Source organism: Rhopalosiphum maidis, chromosome 4 (genome assembly GCF_003676215.2).
Source record: "Rhopalosiphum maidis isolate BTI-1 chromosome 4, ASM367621v3, whole genome shotgun sequence".
In the NCBI taxonomy this organism is placed as follows: domain Eukaryota; kingdom Metazoa; phylum Arthropoda; class Insecta; order Hemiptera; family Aphididae; genus Rhopalosiphum; species Rhopalosiphum maidis.
The window spans coordinates 29,456,746-29,478,745 of NC_040880.1; the positions used below are offsets into that span (position 1 = coordinate 29,456,746).

The following is a 22,000-nucleotide window of genomic DNA, read 5'->3' on the forward strand; positions in this document are numbered from 1 at the left end:
TAGATGAAAAGTTTTAGTGAAGTCAGAATTGTGCTATCTGGCTTAGTTTTAGAGTTACAGGTATTAAAAGTTGCTTAATAATATTAAGTCTATGTATTACCCACGATCTTAGAAGATGATCGTGGTATTATCATTGATTATAAATAGTATTTTTAAATAAACCTTAAATTATAGATTAGATGTTAATCTTTGGAATAAAAAAGTATATAATGGTAACATTATTGTGTATAGTACATATTTTTTTTTATAGTAACCGCAAGATTCAGACATCTAGCGCAAAATCTTTTTCAGAAAATTATAATTCACGTTATCAGTTAATACTTATCACTTATCGCGAAGTAGTGTAAACAAATACTATATATAAGATAGTACTATCTTAAATCGTGGTGTAAACTTTACTTAAAACAACTTACTGCCAAGCATAATTTAAGTCATTTAATTTTAGTATAAGTATATTGATTATCACAAATTATAGTGCTGTCAAATCATATTTATTGTTCTGTGTTAAAACCGTAATCCACGGAAAGTGGAAACTTGATTTTAATTATTTTCATGACAACTTGCCGAGTGCCTTTGACATTGTATTATTTTAATATGAACTAAGGTATAATCACGGACTAGTCCGTGGATATAACTAATTACTAACTAGTTGTATCATAGAACATTATTAATTAATTATTAATATTCTATGATTATATCGAGTCATATATTGTCTTTTTTTAGTTTGTACTATTGTTATAGATTTCATTTAATTTTATATCAATAACACTATAACAGTAAACACTAAACAATTTGTTTTTGCCATTCTTGAACTAATCTTGATACCATCAGCTTATGCTACTTATAGTGAACACTCGTCACTTACTATTCATAGTAAATATTTTAACAGGTACTTAATTTTGAAATGAACTAGAATTTTTAAAAAAGTTTATAACTGTAGTCTGTGATTTTTATATCCTACCACATGAATTATTAAGCTATTCAAATTAGATTAATACAAGTATCACTCGAGTCTGTAAAATATCGTTGTATATTGATTTTAGGATTATTTAATATTATGTTTAACAAATTTAAATGGAATAATTTTTAGATGGCAAACCAAGTAAAAATGTCATTGCCAATAAAAGAGAAGGGACGTAAATGACATTGAACAGCTACTATTACTACCAACAACGGAATTATGTCCAATGCAATGATTAAGTTCTTGTACTATCAATCATTAAAAGTTTCAAACTCGAAGAATTCAAGTAACATCCAAGTCTGTATAAAATCATAAAGGTTATTAAAATGCATCTAATGTATTGTCTTATAATTTGAAACAAATAATTTATAGAAGGCGAGCCAAATAGAAAGCAAGGTGTTGCTGGAAAGAAAGAAATGTGTGACTGATACTATTGGCAACAAATTTACTGTCAACAATACAGTTGTAAGTGGGAATTCTTTTCGTTCTACTACTGTATCCATGAATGAAAATAGTAAAACCATGGTTCATAGTATTGGTGACAAAGTTAGTTCTTATGTTTGCCAAATGTGCAATAAATCTTTTAAAAATGCTAGTAGCTTGAACGAACACAATAAAAGACACAAACTAACTAAAAATGAAGTGCAACCAGACGTAATTCGGCCACACGTGTGCAATATTTGTAGACTAGCGTTTAGAAAACAGTCTACTTTAACTGTGCACTATAGAATACATACTGGGCAGAAACCATTTGCATGCAATGTTTGTGGTAATACGTTCAGCATGTTCGGCCAACCGGAAAGTTCACATGAGAACACATACAGGATATCGGCCATATGTTTGCAAATTCTGTGGATTTGCTTTTAACCAATCGCATGTGCTGACTGAACATGTGAGACTACATACTGGTGAAAGGCCTTATGAGTGTGGCCTGTGCGAGTTGGCATTTGTGTCTAGTGGCATACTTAGAAAGCATACCATACGAAAACATAACAAACATGCCTAGCTTTTCTAAGATATATAGCTACACATTATATTGATACAACTGTACAAAATTAAGAACAATAAACCTAAAATACAAAAGTTGTCTGTATTTATTCTTTTCTTAAATTCTACTATGTAATATAGATTGCATTATTTACAGTTAATAGGGAATTTCAAAACATCCAAGATGATGATGGTTGATGGTATATTGTAATCAGAGATCAGCCTATTACACATTGCATTAATAAACTTGCAGAAATGAAAAAATATATACAAATTTATGGCATCAATTATATAAGTAATAAAACTTTAAATGCTTATATTATTGCTAGAATAATGATAAGTAATAATAGTTGTGAAAAACTATTAATATGAATAAGAATGTTTTTCTAGTTAAATTTATAGTATTTGATAAATTGTTTTTTACTATTATACATGCACTTTAAGGAAAAAATGTACAAATTGTTTAATAATTTTATATTGTGTTAAGAATTAAAATATTTGGTAATTTTATTCAAAACATTAACCTATTATAATTAATAATAATTTAAATAAGAATGTAGTAAATATTATAAAATATGGATACCAGATATTGCAAAACAAAAATAGTAGTCTTCAATCTTCATGTTCTGGCAGTGCATAAATAATCTTACATATGTTTATCACATTTAGCTATACTTTTATTTTTTGGATTATCGCTTAATGCAATGTAAAATGGGGTTTTTGTAAGACCTGCAGAAGTTTAAAATATTTAGCACTTGTCACTATAAGCAGGAGCTTATTTTTTGAGGGAGGGGCGATTAACCTTTTTCAGAATAGTTGAATCCTATAAGCTTTTGTTGATATTTTAATTTTTAAGTAAGTTATAGTTATGTAAAATATTAAAACTTTAAAATGCTCGTAACAGTCGTAAAAATTGAAAATTAATTAAATTAAAATATCAAAAAAAGTCTATGACTATGAGATGCCCTAGGGCCTAGATAATATTATTACCTTTAAGTTTGATAATAGATAAATTGACTCAAGTATTAAAGTTAACAACATAAAAGTGATTCTGCTGAACGCAAACTTGCTGTTTAACGTTAGATAAACATGTACGTAAGACATACAACACATATGACAAATATGATATTATCTATAGGATATTTCATACTTTTATTAATTTATGAATATATGATATTATCATTTTAAAGTGATTTATAGCTACATAAAATATTACAGCCACAGAATTTATAAAATTAAAAGATGAAAATATTTTGGTAGGCAATACGATGAATTAAAAAAAAATATATAAAATTTAAAAAAGTTAAAGGTTATTTAAACATTTTGAAATTTTTGCCATTTCTAAACGTTATATTGGTAGCAATGGAACAAACTCATAGTATTTCCCTCCAAAATATTGACATCTTTTAATTTTATAATAGGTATATTTACTCTAGAACCAAAATTGATTCTACTCAGACTGCGTAAACGCGTTTTGTTTATGTCGTACGTGTGTAATACGGAAACAACATAAAATGCGGGTACCCACCTACTACCTAGACGTCCTCTTAAGTATTAAAATAAACTGTAGTCGTAAATATTTTTATATTAATATATTATTATATATTTATTTATAGTTAGTCACACTTCTTGAATTAACACTAAAACCTGTATCTGAATTTAACAAGTATCTATTATTTTACGATGTGTGAAAATATCCACGATATGTGATAACGGGCCAACGCCAAATATTATAATAAGCTAATACAAAATGTTAATTTTCCTATGTCATAAGAATAAAGATTTAATATCTGAATTTGACTCATTTTTGGAACAACATAATAATAAATACGGTAAATTCCTTTTGAAATAAAATATCATTTTAAAGAATTAAGTGATAAATGTTTGATAGTTTATGGTCACCTTTTTCATTGGACGTGTGCGCAATACAAATTTGCAATTTTTATATTGTTTAAACGTCAGAATTTGTTTAAGTCTGGCTTTCTATCTGTGTCAGTGTGTCACTAAAACTAAAATTGACTGATTATGAAAAAAAATGCAAGTTGTATTTTACATTTGCATGTGTTTTTAATCAACGGTCCAAAAAAGTGAAAATTGACAAAAAAAATGCTAGTATTCCTGGGGAATGATTCCTCAGTAGCTATAAGTTAAGTTAGTCTTCATAGAAGTAATGCACATAGGCGCAAATAGGGGGGCGCTTAGGGGGTATTAGCACCCCCAATTTTGAAAGTAGCACCCTAAAATATTTTTTTTATACTGTTACGATCAATAACTATTCAACGCTATGCCCGGGAAAAATGAAGAGATTAAGCACTCTCAGTTGCGTTGAAATTGCGCCTATGGTAATGCGAAAGCTGTTACCACGGCGTCATCGATTATAATCTTAAAAAAAAGGTTAGGCTTAAAAGAAAAATCTTTGTAATTTTATTTTGTTCATGAAAGTATACTTGCAATTTTACGTATAAATGTATAATATACATATGATTTTATGATAAATACAATTTATTGAATTATATTAATTAAGAACTTATTTTATGGTGCCTTTGAGAAGCTTTAACTATTTCTTTTTAGTATAGACTGATGGGCCTTTAATTCGCCCCATGATGTTGAGAAGATCTCTACACTGTGATTCGCTCATACACGGGATTTGGGACTTTCAGTGTGACACTAATAAATTAGTAAATATTAAAATATGAGCTTCTGTTTAAGCTCTAAAAAATTATTTTTTGCGTTAAAAGTATAAAAATTTTTAGTATATTAACATTTTTTAAACGTTTCATCTACTATTCTACTAATCATAAATAACAAATATAACATAATACATAGCTTATATCTCTATTAAAGTAAAAATACTGTTAAGGTTAGGTTAGGTTATTTGCTTATTGATTTTAAATACCTAATATAAAAGATTTTTTTTTATTTAGAATTCAAGAAGTTATAACTTCCTAGCAGGCACGAACGCAGAAAAATATTTCGGTGGGAAAGGGGATTAAAACAGCCCCCTCCTGCGTTCACGCCTACTTCCTAACTATTATAGTATAATACTATTGCTGACTATTTCTGAATTTTTGATCATAATTTAATATTAAAACTTATATCAAGATACATTGATGACTAAAAAAATAAAAAAACAATTTTTGCTGTTGGTAAACTACATTTGTATCATAAATTAAAATAAATAAAAACAATTACAATTTTAACTTAATACTATTATTAATTAAAAATGTACCTATTACTTATTTAAAATTTAAAAAGGCGGACTTTTTATCAATGAATGCCATGATGATCAACGTGGTTCTTTCTATTAAATGTGGTATATGGTAATCACATTGTTAAGAAAATCAAGTTGATACAATATTGATACGTCTTGATAATGTTGATTTTGACTTATGAGAGTTAGAGAGTTGAGATTCGAGTTGTCCCAAATTTATGAAATTTTCCTTTTAAGGAAAACTAGTCAATTTTCTTTTAATTATTTATCGTTTAAAAATTTCAAAGTTTAATTTTATATTTTTCCTATATGCAATGTTTATGTATCTTTGACTTATTTGTTATGTATAATTCTAGTTAGAGTATTGAAATACAGTTGAAATTACATTTTATTTAACTACTACTAAGTTAACATGGTGAACGCCATTAATCATCATGTGCCTGTTAGCCCTGGTAATACTGAAAGCGTAATGCCACCTCATTATCTACATGAACTTCCTAATGAGGATGAAATTCGTTTGGCTAAATTATTTGAATCACTCGATATGGATAAGAATGGTAAAATCGATATACATGATTTGTCTATAGCATTGCATGATAAAGAATATGCTCAAGTAAGTAAATTACTTTTTTTTTGAAAATGGAATGTAATGTAGGGTGACCATATTTTTTTTTTTTTGAACATGACAATTTTAATTTTACTCATAAATAGAAGAATTTTAATAACTTTTATATTTTTAAGATAATGGGCCAAGTACCTGTTAAACAAAATGTGGTGTTGTAAAGGGTGATAGTAAATGTAGCTATTCATAACTTTAATGCGATATAACCTGCCTCACTAACAATTGTTTATTGGAATTCAACATTTGTTTCATAAAAATAATATGAAGATAATAAGATTAAAATGAGACCTAAAGTAACTTGTTTGTAGGATGTCGTGGAATTAGGACACTAAACTCAAAATTAAGAACATTTCTGTTTTAAACAGGATGTATGGTCACCTTAAATTATATAGAAATAATTATAAATAGATTATTTAATTTTGCATTTTCTTTTGTTTTATAGAAGTTTTTAGAACTGTCTGATGCTACTAAAAGTGGTTCAATTACATTAGCCGAATTTATACATTATGTTAAAGAACATGAAAAATCATTAAGGCTTAGTTTTTCAAACATTGACAAAAACAAAGATGGTAAGAAATAATTTAATAAACACTAACACTTAAATTTAAATAATTATAATTTATAACTTTAATATTAAGTTAACTATGTATTGAAAGAGAAATAATAATACTATATATTTTATTTGTAGTATGTATATTTAATAGATAAAAAAAAAAAACATTTATAAATTTTGAGTAATAGAATAGGTTGTATTTACAAATTTAATCAGAAAATTATTAAGTTATGACAAAGACAGTAAAAAAATTGATATCTAGGTATACGTTCTTCTGTTTCTTCTTTCTGTTTTATGATGGCATATACTATAATACAATATATTTGGTATTACATGTTCTGTTATTATTGCATTTACAGTTTAATTCATAGTTTTACATTCATATTTTTAAAAGCATGTTCTTATTATAATTTTTACAGTATATATTTAATTTATAACTTCAAAACTAATTGTATAACAAAGCTTATATATAAAAAAAAAATATATATATAACTATAATAAGTAATAATAGGTTTTTATTGTTAATAGGTATAATTTTTTTTTTAGCAAGAATGTCATAATAAAGACATCGATGAAATATCCTTAACTATTAGAATCTATATCACTATTATAATATAATTAACATATATTATTTTATATTGTATTAAGTATATATTTTTTGAAGTGCAATTTGATTAATTTTAGTACTATTAACATTCTATATAAACTTCAAGCTATTTGATCATTTTTAGACACTTCGGTAAAATGCTTGTTTTTGCTGCAGCTTAATTGTCCCTAAATAGTAATATTCCCAGTGATATTGAAATTATTGAATAATATATAATATTTTTTGGCTTTCTTATTAAATAGAAGTTACCTTATTTACTGTAGTTCTTTTCTTGTTTAAATGTAATTTATCATAGACTAAGATAGAATTACTCGGTAAAGAAAATATTTACAAAATGTTGTTTTTTGTTGTTCCAAAGTATACGTTTTGTAAATAGTAGCTATATTCTGATATAATTTTTGACATTGTATACATTAAGTTTTTATTTATAATCTCCTACAAACTATTATATCTTATTTATTTTGAAATATGTGTTAATCATTTATTTAAGATTATCCCCCCCCCTCTTGTACCTTTTCAATCTCATTTAGTAAGATATTTACCACCAATAATTGATGCCCCCCTGTCACCACTAATAAATACAAATGTATATAAATATAATACAATTAATATTTAAAAATCAAAAGATTTTTAATCTTTTTGATGTTGTAGTTACATAAATCTATTTCATTAATGAATATAACATTCAAATTCATATTTGATTAATAATTCATAAATTAATAACATATAAATAGATCTTAATACTTATATAAAAAAATACTTAAAGAAATTAAGAAATGTGTTTGGATTTTTATATTTTATAAATCAATAAAAATGATAAAGCTTGTGATTTAATTTACGACTGCAGCTGGCTAATATGATTAAAAATATAATCATTGTTGAAAAATCTTAGATTTTTTTAGCATATTATCTTTTCATAAAGCATTATTGAAATATTTTGATCTGTATTTTAAAATTTAATACATACCTTATATTAAGTCTATTAATCAAAATTATAGTTTATAAAAATATTAAAAATTAAAAAAAAATACTTTAAATATTTAAATATCTCTTGTGATAATATTTTGTTTTCATAATTATTATGTATTCAAAATTTTTTAATTAATAAATCATTATTACTATCAGACAAGAGAACTGTATGTTTTTGGGTTGCATAACACTAAAATACATGTGTAAGCCCCTATTTTTATTTCTATAAACCATCATGTATACTTTTATGTATGAATTTTTACATAACAATATATATATATATATATATGATTATATAACTTTTGATTATTTATTAAAATATATTAAAATTCAATACAAGTGTATTCATATTTTTTTTTAAAAACATTTGATGTTCAAATTTTGATTAAATAAGATAATTTCAAAAAAAATTATGAATAGGACTTGAAGTTTTTGCCATTATTCTAAATCTGACACTTTATTACTACTCAATATTGTTTTTCATAAAATTGATTTATTATTGAATTCAAGTTAAATAATAACAAAATATACTTAAACCTTAAATACAACAGAGTAACTTCCTAGGTTTTTATTTTATATTTTAAACTTGTTTTAAATGAGGATTATTTAAAGTATTCTAAAAGTTGCAATGAGCTCTTCAGGCTTCAGTGTTTGTTCATATATAGTTTATATAGTACTACTTAAAAAGTTATTTACTATAGTGGTTATGTACAATTGTTTAGAAACAAACAGTGTAATTTAAAATAAGATATCTAGTTAAAATATTAATAGAACGTTAATTAAGTTTTATGTTATTTTTATGAACACTTATAAGTTATAATGAAGAAAACATTTTTTAAAAGGAAATAATTTCCTTGCTCTACTAAAAACTGAATGTTGTTAGATAACATTCAATTGATAAATTTTAAAAGTTCTAAAAAGACAAGGAATTTTATCTGATTTTTAACTTATGATTTTTGAGATATTTTAGATTTATCAATTAACTAAAGCATAAAAACATAATATCTGAAACAATTTCATTTATGCTAATCATACACTGTAAATGTCTATATTCACTTATAAATTAATAAATCTTGATAAATCTCAAGTGTTGATTATTGGGTTAAATAAATATTATCAGGTTATTTTTTCAGAATGTGTAACTATTTTATTATCCATACTTGTGTTTGGATAAGGCAGAAATCGGGTATAATAATAAAATTGTAAAGGAGCTAGTTTTTATTTCTTTGAAGGCATCATAGATATCCCTCGAGCATCTTACATTCTGATGATAAAAAATATTTTTTTGTTTGATTAATATAAATGTTTATTGATATCTGGATTTAAGAATACTATATTGAAGTGATCTATGGCAGTCTTTTATATGTTTTAAAAGAAGTGCTGACAGTGTATAAATTAAAACAAAAATATGTTTTATTTTTTCTTGAATTATATGTATATACACTCTTACACCCAGTTGGTCAGTGTACAATTAAAAGAAATTGGGACAAAGTGCATGTTCCAATCTAGGTTCCTAGTCTATATATATATATTCCTAAATTACAGTGTATCTATAAAAATCCTAAAGTACCACCAAATTTATTTTTGTAAATTATGAATGTAGAAAAAACATTTTTAAATAAGTAGAATAAGTTCAATAATAAAACCATATAGTATAATAAATGTTTAGCAGTTTATTTAATTTAAATGCATTAACTGCAACTATGAAAAGTAATTCTTGACTACAGGTAACAAAGATTGTATAGCAATAAAAAAATTATTTTTGATGTTTTCAAAAATTACATTTCATGTATATTTTTAATCAGAAAATATTTAAAATATAAAGTCTCTAAATTGTTGGGAGCAAGTGAACATGTGTAAACTTTGGCTTGGGAATCGTCTGATGTGATTATAATATTATCTTCAATGAAAATATTAATTGTTTGATTAAAAATAACAATACATAAAAAATAAAGATTGTTTTGTTTTTAAAATTTATAATGTATCAACTGACAGTTAATACATACTATTACAATTAGAATGAAATAAAAAAGAGGTGGGAAAATGGGTGTCACACTGCTGCACAATAGGTGTCGAGTGGGTCATTAATGGATGTGTTAAATTTGAATTCAATGATAAATCATTGTATACAAAAAATGATTCTGGGCGGAGACCTCAGTCTATTTCACTAAGTATATTTTATAATATGTTTTTGGAATTTTTGATATAGCTATTAAAGCTGTTTATTTTAATATTGATGTTACAATGGGTTGACTTCATTTTTCCAAAAATATTGCATGTATTTAATTATTACAATAATATACTTCTGAGTTAATAACATCTTACTGTAAATATTGTTTAAATTTACAGTTTAAATAGGTTCAGGGTATTAATATATAATATTTCAAAATGAATCTACATATTTTAAAAATGTCATTGTATGATATAGTTAAGTTCATAATTTACATTAAAGTTAAAAATCAAAAAAACAAATATAAATTATATTAAAATAATTAATATTGTTATTCGTCATTAAAATATGTAGGTAATTTAATCTAAATTTGAATTGCAAATATCTAAAAAAAAAATAATTGTGATTGTATATTTTTAAATTTTGAGTTTCAGTATGAATTATTTAGGAAGAACATTGTATTACATTTTTAAACCTTAGCTATAAAAGTTGAACACTTTAAAAAATTGTATTACAAAATAATTCTTGTAGTTGTAAATTATTATGATTCCGATGAATATTGTAAAATTTTTAATTTTTAATGCATATATATTAATTGAGCTCCTATATTTTTAATATTTTTATACATATTTTTAATAGTAACTTAATTGGGATTTTTTATTTTTTATTTTCAAGAATTTCGAACTAGTGAATATTTTTTTATTGTAATCTATAAAAAAAACTAATACAAATTGAAAATTTCAAGTGTAAAAATAATACATTTAAAATATTTTGGAAATTATATTAAGTGTAGGAAACGCTGACACATATATTCTGTGGAAATTTTAAATACCTAAAGATATTTTTAAGTTACACCAAAAACAAAAGATATTGTCAAAAACTGGTTAAAATTTCCGGTTTTCCTTCATTTTTGTTTATTTTTCCTGATTATTTTGAAAAATTATTTAAGTTTTGTTCGTTAACTAGTTCTCAGAAAATCGAAACATTTGTTCGATTACTTATACTTATTATAGACAATAGTTCATAAATCATAAGCGCAATTTGAGGGGGTATTGGGGGGATAAGCCACCTCAAAATCAATCATAGCCCCCCAAAATGGTTTGTATATATCCCCTTCTACCTTTATATATCTCAGGACTCGTGGAGCATACACCCAGTACATACATGCAAACTATAATAGCCCCTCAAATTTAAAACTCAAATTGCGCCTATGCATTAGTTATTGCATATACTATATATACACAAAAAATTAATATATTCATCACTCTGCTGACCGCTCAGAATCTTAAAGTTTAGAAATAAAATAAAATTGGTTTATAATATTATTGTAGCTTTACATGCCTCGTGCCTGCATACAAATTGTTGTAAATAATGTGTTCTTAAGTATAAAAATATTAACGTCATTAAATTCGAATGAAGAAGAATAAAATACACAATATTATCTCGCATTTAAAAATATATAGTATCGTCAGGGGCGTATTTAGGTAGGGGCTTTGGGTCCCGTTGCCCAGAGCGGCAAATTTTTATTTCGTACTTTACATACTGAGTACTGACGTAGTGACGTCAATCATTAATATTTTCACAGCAAATGTGTGCCATAGAGGCATAGAATACTATAGTATTTATATAACATAATATTCTATGGTATTAACAGTTTCACCATTGCGCGGCGTAGAAGTTTTTTAGTTTTTTTTTACTGAGGGGGAGGCGGCAAAATATGTGTTGCCCTTATCCTAAAATTCCTAAATACGCCACTGAGTATCGTATAGTCAGGTATAATAATAATTAATGTTATATTAATGTTTATTGTTTATATTATTATTTTTTATTTGTTGTTTAATTCACAGACACACATACCACTTACATAAAATCTTTTATACGCACAAAAGTTTCTGTATTTAGTATATTTCGAATTCAAAAACTATTAAGAGGACGTTATACACGTATGTGTTGTCTCTCTTACTAATGTAGATCATAGCTAATTTGCGTTCAGCAGAACACATTTTGTGATATTAGCTTTAATATTAGAGTAAATTTATCTATCATCAAATTTAAAGGTAAGAATATTATGTAGAAAATGTCATATACTTTTATTGATATTATCATTTTAAAGTAAGTTATGAATATTTTAAAGTTGTAATATTTTACAGCTATAACTCACTTTAAAATGATATCAATAAAAGCGTATGACATTTTTTAGATAATATTCTTACCTTTAAATTTGATAATAGGTAAATTTATTCTAATATTAAAGCTATCAATCATTAACATCACAAAATGTGTTCTGCTAAACCCAAATTTGCTATGATCTACATTTCTAAGCCAGAGAAAAGTAGACAACACATGCGGATGTAACGTCCTTTTAATATTAATTATTATTATAATAATTTAATTTCCTAATAACGACAAGAAATTACATTTTCTCAAAATAATAATTAATATTAGTGATTTTATTTTTTTTACAAAAAATATTGTTTTTTAATCTGATAGAAGCAATTTCTATTTCTCCCCTTCCCTTTTTAAAATGACGTCACTGACCTAATGTTATAATCTGATCTAGTTTTTATATTTCTGTATTGAATTACAAATCAAATTGTAAATTTAATACGTAATGAAGAGTATAATGTATGTAGTATGTATTATGTTATGACTGTTATGAGAAAATAAGTATGATGATGCATTGTACATTATATTACCTCAAAACTGTATGATAAATCGCGTAGTTATACCAATTATGAGTTGAATTATGATAGCAATTACTTATTTAATAAATTATCAAAATTGAATTAACATAATAAACTTATGGGTTTGAATAGGTTAATAGGTTTTAAATAGACACGTTTAAACCTTACACTTAAAAACCGGACTCTATATATAATAATCTGTATTGACATAAGATTGTGTCTTAAGGTTAAGAATACCTATTACTTATTTAAGACTTAAAAACAAGTATATATCGTAGTTCAAAAATTAATTAGAACTGATTTAAGTTGATTATTGGATTTTCTTTTTACATTAAATTTTTAAATTATATTACCGCTTTATATCAAAAATAATTAATAAAAATATTTGATATTTTAAAAATATTAGTATAAAATATGAGGTAGTAATTCTTAGTATAATAATTTCAGTCATTGGGATGACAATCCATGACATATTATGTAATGGATAATAATATCGTCATATTTCGTACAATATATTTTAACGTAACTGTACTGTATATTGAGAAAAATAAGTACTTATTATGTTCCCAGCTATTTTTGAGCTCTTCACTTTTTGTGCCCCCCCCACACACACATATACTCACGCTAAAAAAATATTGGTCTAGTTTTGTCTATGGTGTAATGTTTGTATATTTAAGTATAGTATATGCCATATGCTTATGAAAGCTCCTAAAAAAATAACATAAGATTTATTAAGTTATCATTATAGTTAAATTGGAAATTTTAAAAATAATTTTTAGGTGAAAAATAAGTACATTTACGTTTAAATTGGTCTTTTTATAAGTACTAAAATTTAATGAAATAGGAAAATATAAATATAAGGTTAATATTTCAATCGATTGAGTACAGTTTTATGATATATCTTATTAAGAAATAATATTTATTATGCTCGTATACCTAGTGTAATTTTTACTTTAAATTATGATTTATATAATACTGAATTGGCAATTTAAATTTAAGGTGAATAAGATATCATTTACATAATTATTAACTAGTAGTTTTAGTAATTACGAGTTTATTTTAAATAAAAATTAAGATTTTTTTTTTATTGTTTAATTTATGAAATTTCAAATATAATTAATATACTATTTATAATTTAGCCTGTGTGGCTGTATGTATATCATAAGTATATGATTTTTAAATTGTATGATAATTAATACGTTTTACATATTCAGCAATGCGCATTGCGGATATATAAATATATTAAAACAAGAGGAAAAATTGCACTATATATTACGATAATTTGTTTTTTCTGAAACATTATATTTTATTAGTTTTACCACATTTGGCACATTTTCGAAATTTTAATAAAAAGGAACAAATTATAGTTTAAGATTTATTTTCAAGTATAAATTATATAATTAAATATAAATTATTTTTCAAGTTTATTTATTTACAATTTCTTTAGGTAAAATTGATCAATATGAGCTTATAAGAGCTTTTCAAGAATTAGGAATTGAAATTGATGATGCTGAAGCTATAAAACTTCTTAAAAGGTAAATTCAGGGTTGATGTTTTAAAGTAAATCAATAAATTAAGTTGGTTTATTTATTTTTTTTTATATATACTTTAGGATGGATAAAGATGGTAGTTTAGAAATTAGCTTTGAAGAATGGAGAGATTTTTTACTTTACTGCCCTTTTACAGACTTACACGACTTAATTAAATATTGGAGGCATTCAACTGTAAGTATGGCATTTTAATAATTATGTATTAAGTGTTTGAAATTTATTTATAATCAAAATAATCGAGTTTACATGTAATCAATATATAAAAAATAATAAAAATTTAAAAATGAGAAACACTAAATAGTTTTTACGTTGCGAATGTTATGTAGTTCGATAATTATACGCTTGTATCACGTGTGTGACTGCCCCCGCCAATTGACATTCAGCAACGTTCTGTTTTAGACCTGTGCAAAGAAGTATTTTAGTAGACTGTCTATGTTGTAAATTTTATTCGCGTTTCTATAATTATTATTATTACTTTTTTTTTTAATTAAAACTTATAATGGATACACATAATTTCAAAATTTTAAAATACTCACTTGATCAAGATGAAATTGACGGTTTATGTAATTTTGACTACGAAGAAAATTGTCTTTCGTGCTGTGATATTTATAAATCGTATTTAGAACTTTATAAACAAATGGTTTCAAATAAAGTAAGTACTTAGTAAAATACGCCTTCTAAAAAAATTATACATTAATATTAATATAATAAATGAAAGGTATTTAATTTAATTTTATATAAAATAATTAATTTTTATTTTTACCAAAAAGTAACATATATACAACTTAAAAGTAGCTCTTATATTTTTGATGTAATTTTAAATAATAATTTTATTTTTATTTTTAAAAGACAATATGAATATGTATATTAATAATTTTTACTAAATAAAATATATAATTATGCATATTTTTTTGTAATGATTCGTAAATAACACTTATTTACGCACAAATTTTTAAATAAAAATATTGTAATGCATTGTTAATAGCATTATAGTTAAATAGTTTCTAGGGACTTTGGTCTACTATTTAAGTATGCAATTTTATCAAGAACTCTTCCTTGTTTATTTAATTGCTTTCAATCTTATCAGTTATAATAGATAAATGAATACATTGTATTAGCACCTACTTTTTAACTAAATAATATTCACGATAAAGTAAATTAATGTGTATTATTATTTAAATAATGAATAATTAACTATTATGTTTTACTAAGCCTACTAATTTAACATTAAATATTTTAAGATATTAGTTTTTATTTTTTTTATTGTTATATTTTATAATATTGATATTTTATAAGAAAATTAATTATTTCAGTTAGTTTTGTAAAATGACTGTAAAGGATTAATTTAAAATTTAAACAAGATTTTAATATATTACTAATAATGTACTATGCACTTGGCAGGTATCCGTAGGTTGAGCTCACTTAATCCAAGGTCAAAATCGTTTTTTGTTTGACACTATTAATAAAATACAATTAACAAATAACTAATCTTTCTAAGCAATTTGGGAAAATTCCAATTTGATATAATTCTTACTGGATTTTTATAAAAACTAATGTATAATACATATTATTTACTTTATATTTGTGTAATATTTTGTTATTTATCTCGTTATTTATTATAATTCAGTTCTAATAAAAGTGAATAATTTAAATCAGAGCTGGATTTTAGATGGAGCGAGGCTTAACACAATTTGTTTTAAGCAATATCTCAGATTATTATTTTTTATAACACAAGACATAAAATGTCATACATATGCGCTACACCTTGTGGTCCTTACCTAAGACCATTATAATTTAAACACAATAATAAAGTTTATTTGTTAAAATAAGTACAGTAAAATAAAATAATGTCCATCAAAATTTTAAAACAGATTTGTATCAAAACTATATATATATATATTGAGATTTTTTTTGATAATTAATATTAAATTGCATTTTTTAGTTTATAGACATTGGGGAAGATATGAATGTGCCAGATGATTTCACCCAAGCCGAAATGATAACGGGGATGTGGTGGCGTCATCTTGTATCTGGTGGTGTAGCTGGCGCTGTCTCAAGAACTTTTACTGCACCTTTAGATAGACTTAAAGTATTTTTACAAGTAAGGCAATTTAATTTATAGAAAAATAATCTATAACTTAATCTAAGTTACTATATTTTATTATGTATCATATAATTTTAATTTTAATCAAAACAATATACCCAATTTATTTTAATTTAAATAGACATAAAGTAGTATTTTTGAGTTATCTTTAAAGTAATGATTAAAATAATTATTACTTAACTGTAAAAATAGCTTATAATGTGTCTTAGGTATACGGCAATCAACATAGCAATATAACAACATGTTTCAAAAGCATGTTAAAAGAAGGAGGCAAACGAGGTATGTGGCGTGGAAATGGTATTAATGTACTCAAAATAGCTCCAGAGTCTGCGTTTAAATTTATGGCTTATGAACAAGCTAAACGCCTTATTCGAGGTTCGAGAACTAAAGACTTAACAATATTTGAAAGATTTATGGCAGGATCACTTGCAGGAGGTTTTAGTCAATCATTAATTTATCCCTTAGAAGTATGTTACTCTATTAATTTTATAATTAGAATTATATTTATGGTTTTTTTTTTAGGTTTTAAAAACAAGATTAGCCATTAGAAAAAGTAACCAATACAAGGGTATATTTGATTGTATCCAAAAAATGTATTACCGTGAAGGTATGCGCAGTTTTTATAGGGGTTATGTACCCAACCTTTTAGGTATACTTCCATACGCTGGTATTGATCTTGCAGTTTATGAGGTGATTTTCTTTTTTTTATTGAAAATGATCCATCTAAGTGTCTATAATCATTATTTTTCAAAAAGTATTAAAGTTTTTGAATGATACCATACATTTTTAATTTTATATTCTGAAGTAGAATGTTTTTCACCTTTCATTTATTTAATTTATTTTTTTTATCGAACATAATTACATCAGCTACTAGGCCATTAGTTATTAATTGACGTTATATTTACATTTTAATTCAAGTTTGGATAAATGTATGCTTATATTAGATCAAATAATTCAATTTCCTTTAAAAAGTTGCACCTTTTATTATTTTGCAAAGTATAATGTTATAGTAGAGTATAGTATGTCCAAATAACTTGATTATTCTTATTTTTAAAATCTTTAGAAAGTTTCTAGTTTCTCCAAGTCTTTGAAGAACTTCTTAATTTGATTTGACATGTCTTATTAAGTATGTAACTGACATAATAAATGCTCACTTTTATTTCAAGAAAATCAATGAGTAAAATTGTAAAAATAATAAAAGAATTTAAAGTTAAGATAAGCGAAGAAGTGGTCAGTGGACCAACTATTTTCAAGGTACTCCTGTGAAATTCTTATCTACTCATCTAAACTTAAAATACTATTACCTAATTAACTATTCATTTGAGATTTGTTGATTATGTATTGAAGTGTATTAAAAATATTTTGCTTCGGAATATGAAATTAAAAATGTACATTGTTATTTAAAAAAAAATAAAAACTTAAAAAATTACAATAATATCAAGTTGTTAATATTAGAATTTTACAATTGCAAAATAATATTTTAAAAGTTAAATTTTTTGAAAAATGAATGTTAGAAATTGAAATGGATCACCTAGTACAGCAGTTTTTAACCTTTAAATGTCCAAGTATCACCTACACATTTTACATATATTTTGATTTAGTAAGCTCTGATTTTACTTATAATAAATGTATACATTATCAGTTATGTGCTGGAGCGTTTATTAGGTTTAATTAAAAACTATATATGTTTATAAATGTAATCTTCATGTACAACCCTTAAGCCTTCTGTGTACCACTAGTGGTACACATACCATTGGTTGAAAAACACTTACCTGATATATAACTTTGTATAAAACAAATCTATCCAAAAGGATGTCAGAGCACTATTAGTTTTCTTTCTTTTGCCCAAGTGCAACAACAAATTAATAACAGATATTGTGTTGTTAGCTTTGATATTAATTTGAATTTACTTATCATCAAACTTAAAGTTGATAATATTATATTATTAGGTGATTGAACTAATTATTTTTATAATATTTAAATTTTTATGCAAGTTAAAAGTCACAATATTACAAGTACAATATTACACTTAAAAAATATAGTACATCAGTATATCACAAATAATGTTAACATTAAGACCTCATCATAAAAATTCGGTCCCACAAAATACAATATGTGATTGTTATACATAGGTCATAAAGAGTAAACTAATAGTGTGCTGACATCTTAATAAACTATTATATTTAATAAAATATCCTTAGTTATGGGTTGTCAATAGGTAATAATTTTTAGTTACTAGTATTTTAATATTTACTACAACAGGTGGTTAAAAATATGGTATTAAATGTCTTTTTAGTTTTTTGGGTTTTGGATGGAATAACGTACCTCTAAAAATTTTTAAGTTTATCATGACACTGATAGTTGGTATACAATATTATTACATGTTTTAAATTCAAAATTAAATTAATACAAGTTTAGTAGTCAACATATTCATTAAAACTACATCATTTTATCAATCTTATTTTGTTATTATTTTGTAGACATTAAAAAATAACTATATTGCTTCACATAACAATGGTGAAAAACCTGGAATGCCATTATTGTTAGCGTGTGGTACTGTTTCCAGTACTTGTGGCCAGGTGTGTTCATACCCTTTAGCTCTTGTCCGTACACGTCTTCAGGCACCTCGTAAGTTATTACTTTTGTATTATAATAAATTTCATTATTAATTGATTTATTATTGTTTCAGATTTAGAAGGTCCTGATACAAGGACAATGATGTCAGTATTTAGAGAAATTTGGGTAAAAGAAGGTATAGTTGGTTTGTATCGAGGCATCACTCCAAATTTTATGAAAGTAGCCCCTGCTGTTAGTATAAGTTATGTCGTTTATGAACGATGCCGTGAAGCACTTGGGGTTACTATGTCATAACATATGTTATTTAAAATTCTTCATATTTATTTATCTCTTGACATTCAATATTTCTCCTTCGTGTTTTTAAAATATTATTTTAAATATTACAAAAATGTATTGGTGGTTAAATTTTGGGGCAGTATGTCTTGAACAAAAGTGATCTGAAAGGGTAGAAATTTACATTACAGTCATGGTTACCATAGCCATAAGGATAGAAAAAATATTAAGTTTGATTATTACTTATGTTGAGAAAATGTCAAATGCTAACATAAATAATATTTATATTATAATTAATAATTATCCTAATATTTAATTATATATTATCACAATGCTTTTTTAAAATACATCTTGACATTGTTACCAGTCAAATTTAGGCTCAACATAATTTAATAGATTCTTATAAACTTTTATTTATTTTTTTTGTCTCTAATACAAATGCTTTTTCTACCAACATTCCAGATGTAACATAATTTTTCCAAGATAAATTAACTAGGTTAATATGAAATCCAATCAAAGGGTTTAAGTATTGTCTTTAAATTCTTTGACTTGCCTGCTGTACACTTAGAATTGGTCATAAAATTATTAAAAGAATATTCTTAAGGTTAATAAATATATTGTAATTTTTAACCTAATTTTCTTTATAAAAGTTTAACCGATTATAAATCAATCCCTTAAAAACTGCAATATATTTTTTTTTTCAGAAAAATTGTTTAAGTTTGTTCCTAGTCATGCGTGACACTTTTGTTTTGTATAATATTGTTGTTTGTAAAACCATTTTTGTTCTCTTTGTTCAAAAATAAATGTTTTTCAATTTTGTAAACAAGATTTATCTTATTGATTTTTTTTTTATGAATAATTTTAACTCCCTATTTTGATGATATTTAAACTGTACATATTTTTTTAGTTATAACTCAATAATATATATGGTGCTCAGATTAAATTAATGTATTAACCAGATATTGAGCATGTATCAAAAATTTTTTTAATATTTTTGTGCTGTTGACATTGAAGCTTTTACAATATTGCACTTTTAATAAATGTGAAAACTATCTATCATTTTAAATAAATATTTAAATACAATATACATTATATGTTATATATGTATATCATTCCATTATCAATAAATTTGTAATAATTATGAAGAAGTTTTTAAACAGTTATTTTAAGTGTTATACAAATTATAGTTTATTTAGGTATTATCTATCTATTTCATAGATTACAAAATCATTATTTTTAATACTTATATTCATAAAAAAATTGCTAAGATCTATTAGGCATAAGTTCTAATTTAATTTATAAATTTAAATTTTCTTTATATTTTAGTTGTTAAAATAAATTACTTAACACATAAACTTGACAAAATAATACAAAAATATTACATAATATTGTTACAAATATTTATAGATAAGACTGATTATGGTTTATATATTATTAAAGATTAATGTTAACATAAGAATTATTATAAAAAATATGTTAATTGATGTGCAAAATATTGTACATGCTAATGGATATATATACCTATTCCTAAATATTGACATCAGTAATTTTCTTACTTAAATCTTAAATATTGCATTAATTAGTATTTGCTATTTTGCTATATGCCATTAATATTTTTCTAGTCCTTGTAAATCTAACTACAATTTCTTATAGGTACTCAATAACTCAATATATATTTATTTACGAAATTTATTTATTATTTAATTAAGTTAATATGATTATTTGTTTTATAAAATAAAAATTATACACAATGGCTTTAAAATTTCACTTTGAAAAATTATAAAAATAAATAATTATGATTTATTTTTACATTATTAGTTTAAAACTAAGAATGTGTTTGAATTTTTCAATAAATATTTCAATTACAATTATATTGTACTTGTGTCTACTTCTAGAGTTTCATTATGGTTGCTCCTACATGTATGCCAAGAATATATTTTAATATGCTCTCAACATTTACTGAATAGATATTTTCAGATCTCAAAAAATTATATTTAATGAAAATATTACTTAATTAAATTAAAAATTATTTAATTTATGTGTTAAATTGATATTATGTATAAAAAATTAACAAATATAATATTGGAAGGTACGTTTCTTTATATTCATACTGGTTTAATTTATATATATAATAATATATTGTAATTTAGTATTATAGGGAATTAATGCTTTTAAAAAAAAGGAAAGTATGCTCAAAAGTTTTATATATTTTAATACTTTTAAAATATTCATTGTTATATATTAATATGCACTATTTTTATTTATTTATTAACATTTATTAACATTGTCATTTTTTGTTTACCCTATATCCATTAATAATTGTAAGCTTCCTAACCTCATTTTTGAGTAAACCAACACAATAGTGCTTTAAAAAATATTTTTTTTTGTTAATAAATCTATAATTTTTTCTGTACAGTGAAGCCCTAGTGACTGATAAGATAAGATGAGATAATATACAGATATTTTATGTTTCATAACTTATTAAGTTAGAATAAAATACACTTTAGCTCTATATATTTAAAAATCTAAAATATACTTTTAAATGTATGCATTTCTGAAAAATGCAAAATAACATTTTTTTAGTGAAAATTATGTATTGATTATTCCAAACAATCTAACTTTTAAATAATTATAATAATTTTCAATATTATAGTTGGGAGCTCACTTTAAAACTGAAGTCTGGCTCTATGTGCGTACAATTTAAAATATCAATTCAAAATTTTGTTAAAATT

At 24.0% G+C, this 22,000-nt stretch overlaps 1 protein-coding gene and 1 pseudogene across 2 annotated transcripts; both read left to right on the plus strand.

The window, feature by feature from the left end:
• Positions 1-370: 370 nt before the first annotated feature.
• On the plus strand, positions 371-2,189 carry LOC113548863 (annotated as a pseudogene).
• A 3,151-nt stretch (positions 2,190-5,340) lies between these two features.
• LOC113548016 (calcium-binding mitochondrial carrier protein SCaMC-2-like) lies at positions 5,341-20,000 on the plus strand. 2 transcript variants are annotated; one of them, XM_026948651.1, is made up of 9 exons: positions 5,341-5,772; positions 6,224-6,350; positions 14,212-14,299; positions 14,377-14,488; positions 16,257-16,415; positions 16,628-16,885; positions 16,941-17,108; positions 18,899-19,046; positions 19,108-20,000. In XM_026948651.1, the coding sequence occupies exons 1-9, from the start codon at positions 5,572-5,574 to the stop codon at positions 19,287-19,289; spliced, it is 1,443 nt and encodes a 480-aa protein (XP_026804452.1). In that variant the 5' UTR covers positions 5,341-5,571; the 3' UTR covers positions 19,290-20,000. The 2 variants fall into 2 exon arrangements, with proteins under 2 accessions (XP_026804452.1, XP_026804453.1); XM_026948652.1 differs by lacking the exons at positions 5,341-5,772; positions 6,224-6,350; positions 14,212-14,299; positions 14,377-14,488 and adding an exon at positions 14,748-14,966.
• The last annotated feature ends 2,000 nt before the right edge of the window (positions 20,001-22,000 follow it).

Coding starts and splice junctions, on each gene's coding strand:
- LOC113548016 (XM_026948651.1), top strand. CDS start 5,572: ATGGTGAACGCCATTAATCATCATGTGCCTGTTAGCCCTGGTAATACT. Junction 6,351..14,211: donor CATTGACAAAAACAAAGATG/GTAAGAAATAAT, acceptor CAATTTCTTTAG/GTAAAATTGATCAATATGAG. Junction 19,047..19,107: donor TACACGTCTTCAGGCACCTC/GTAAGTTATTAC, acceptor TTATTGTTTCAG/ATTTAGAAGGTCCTGATACA.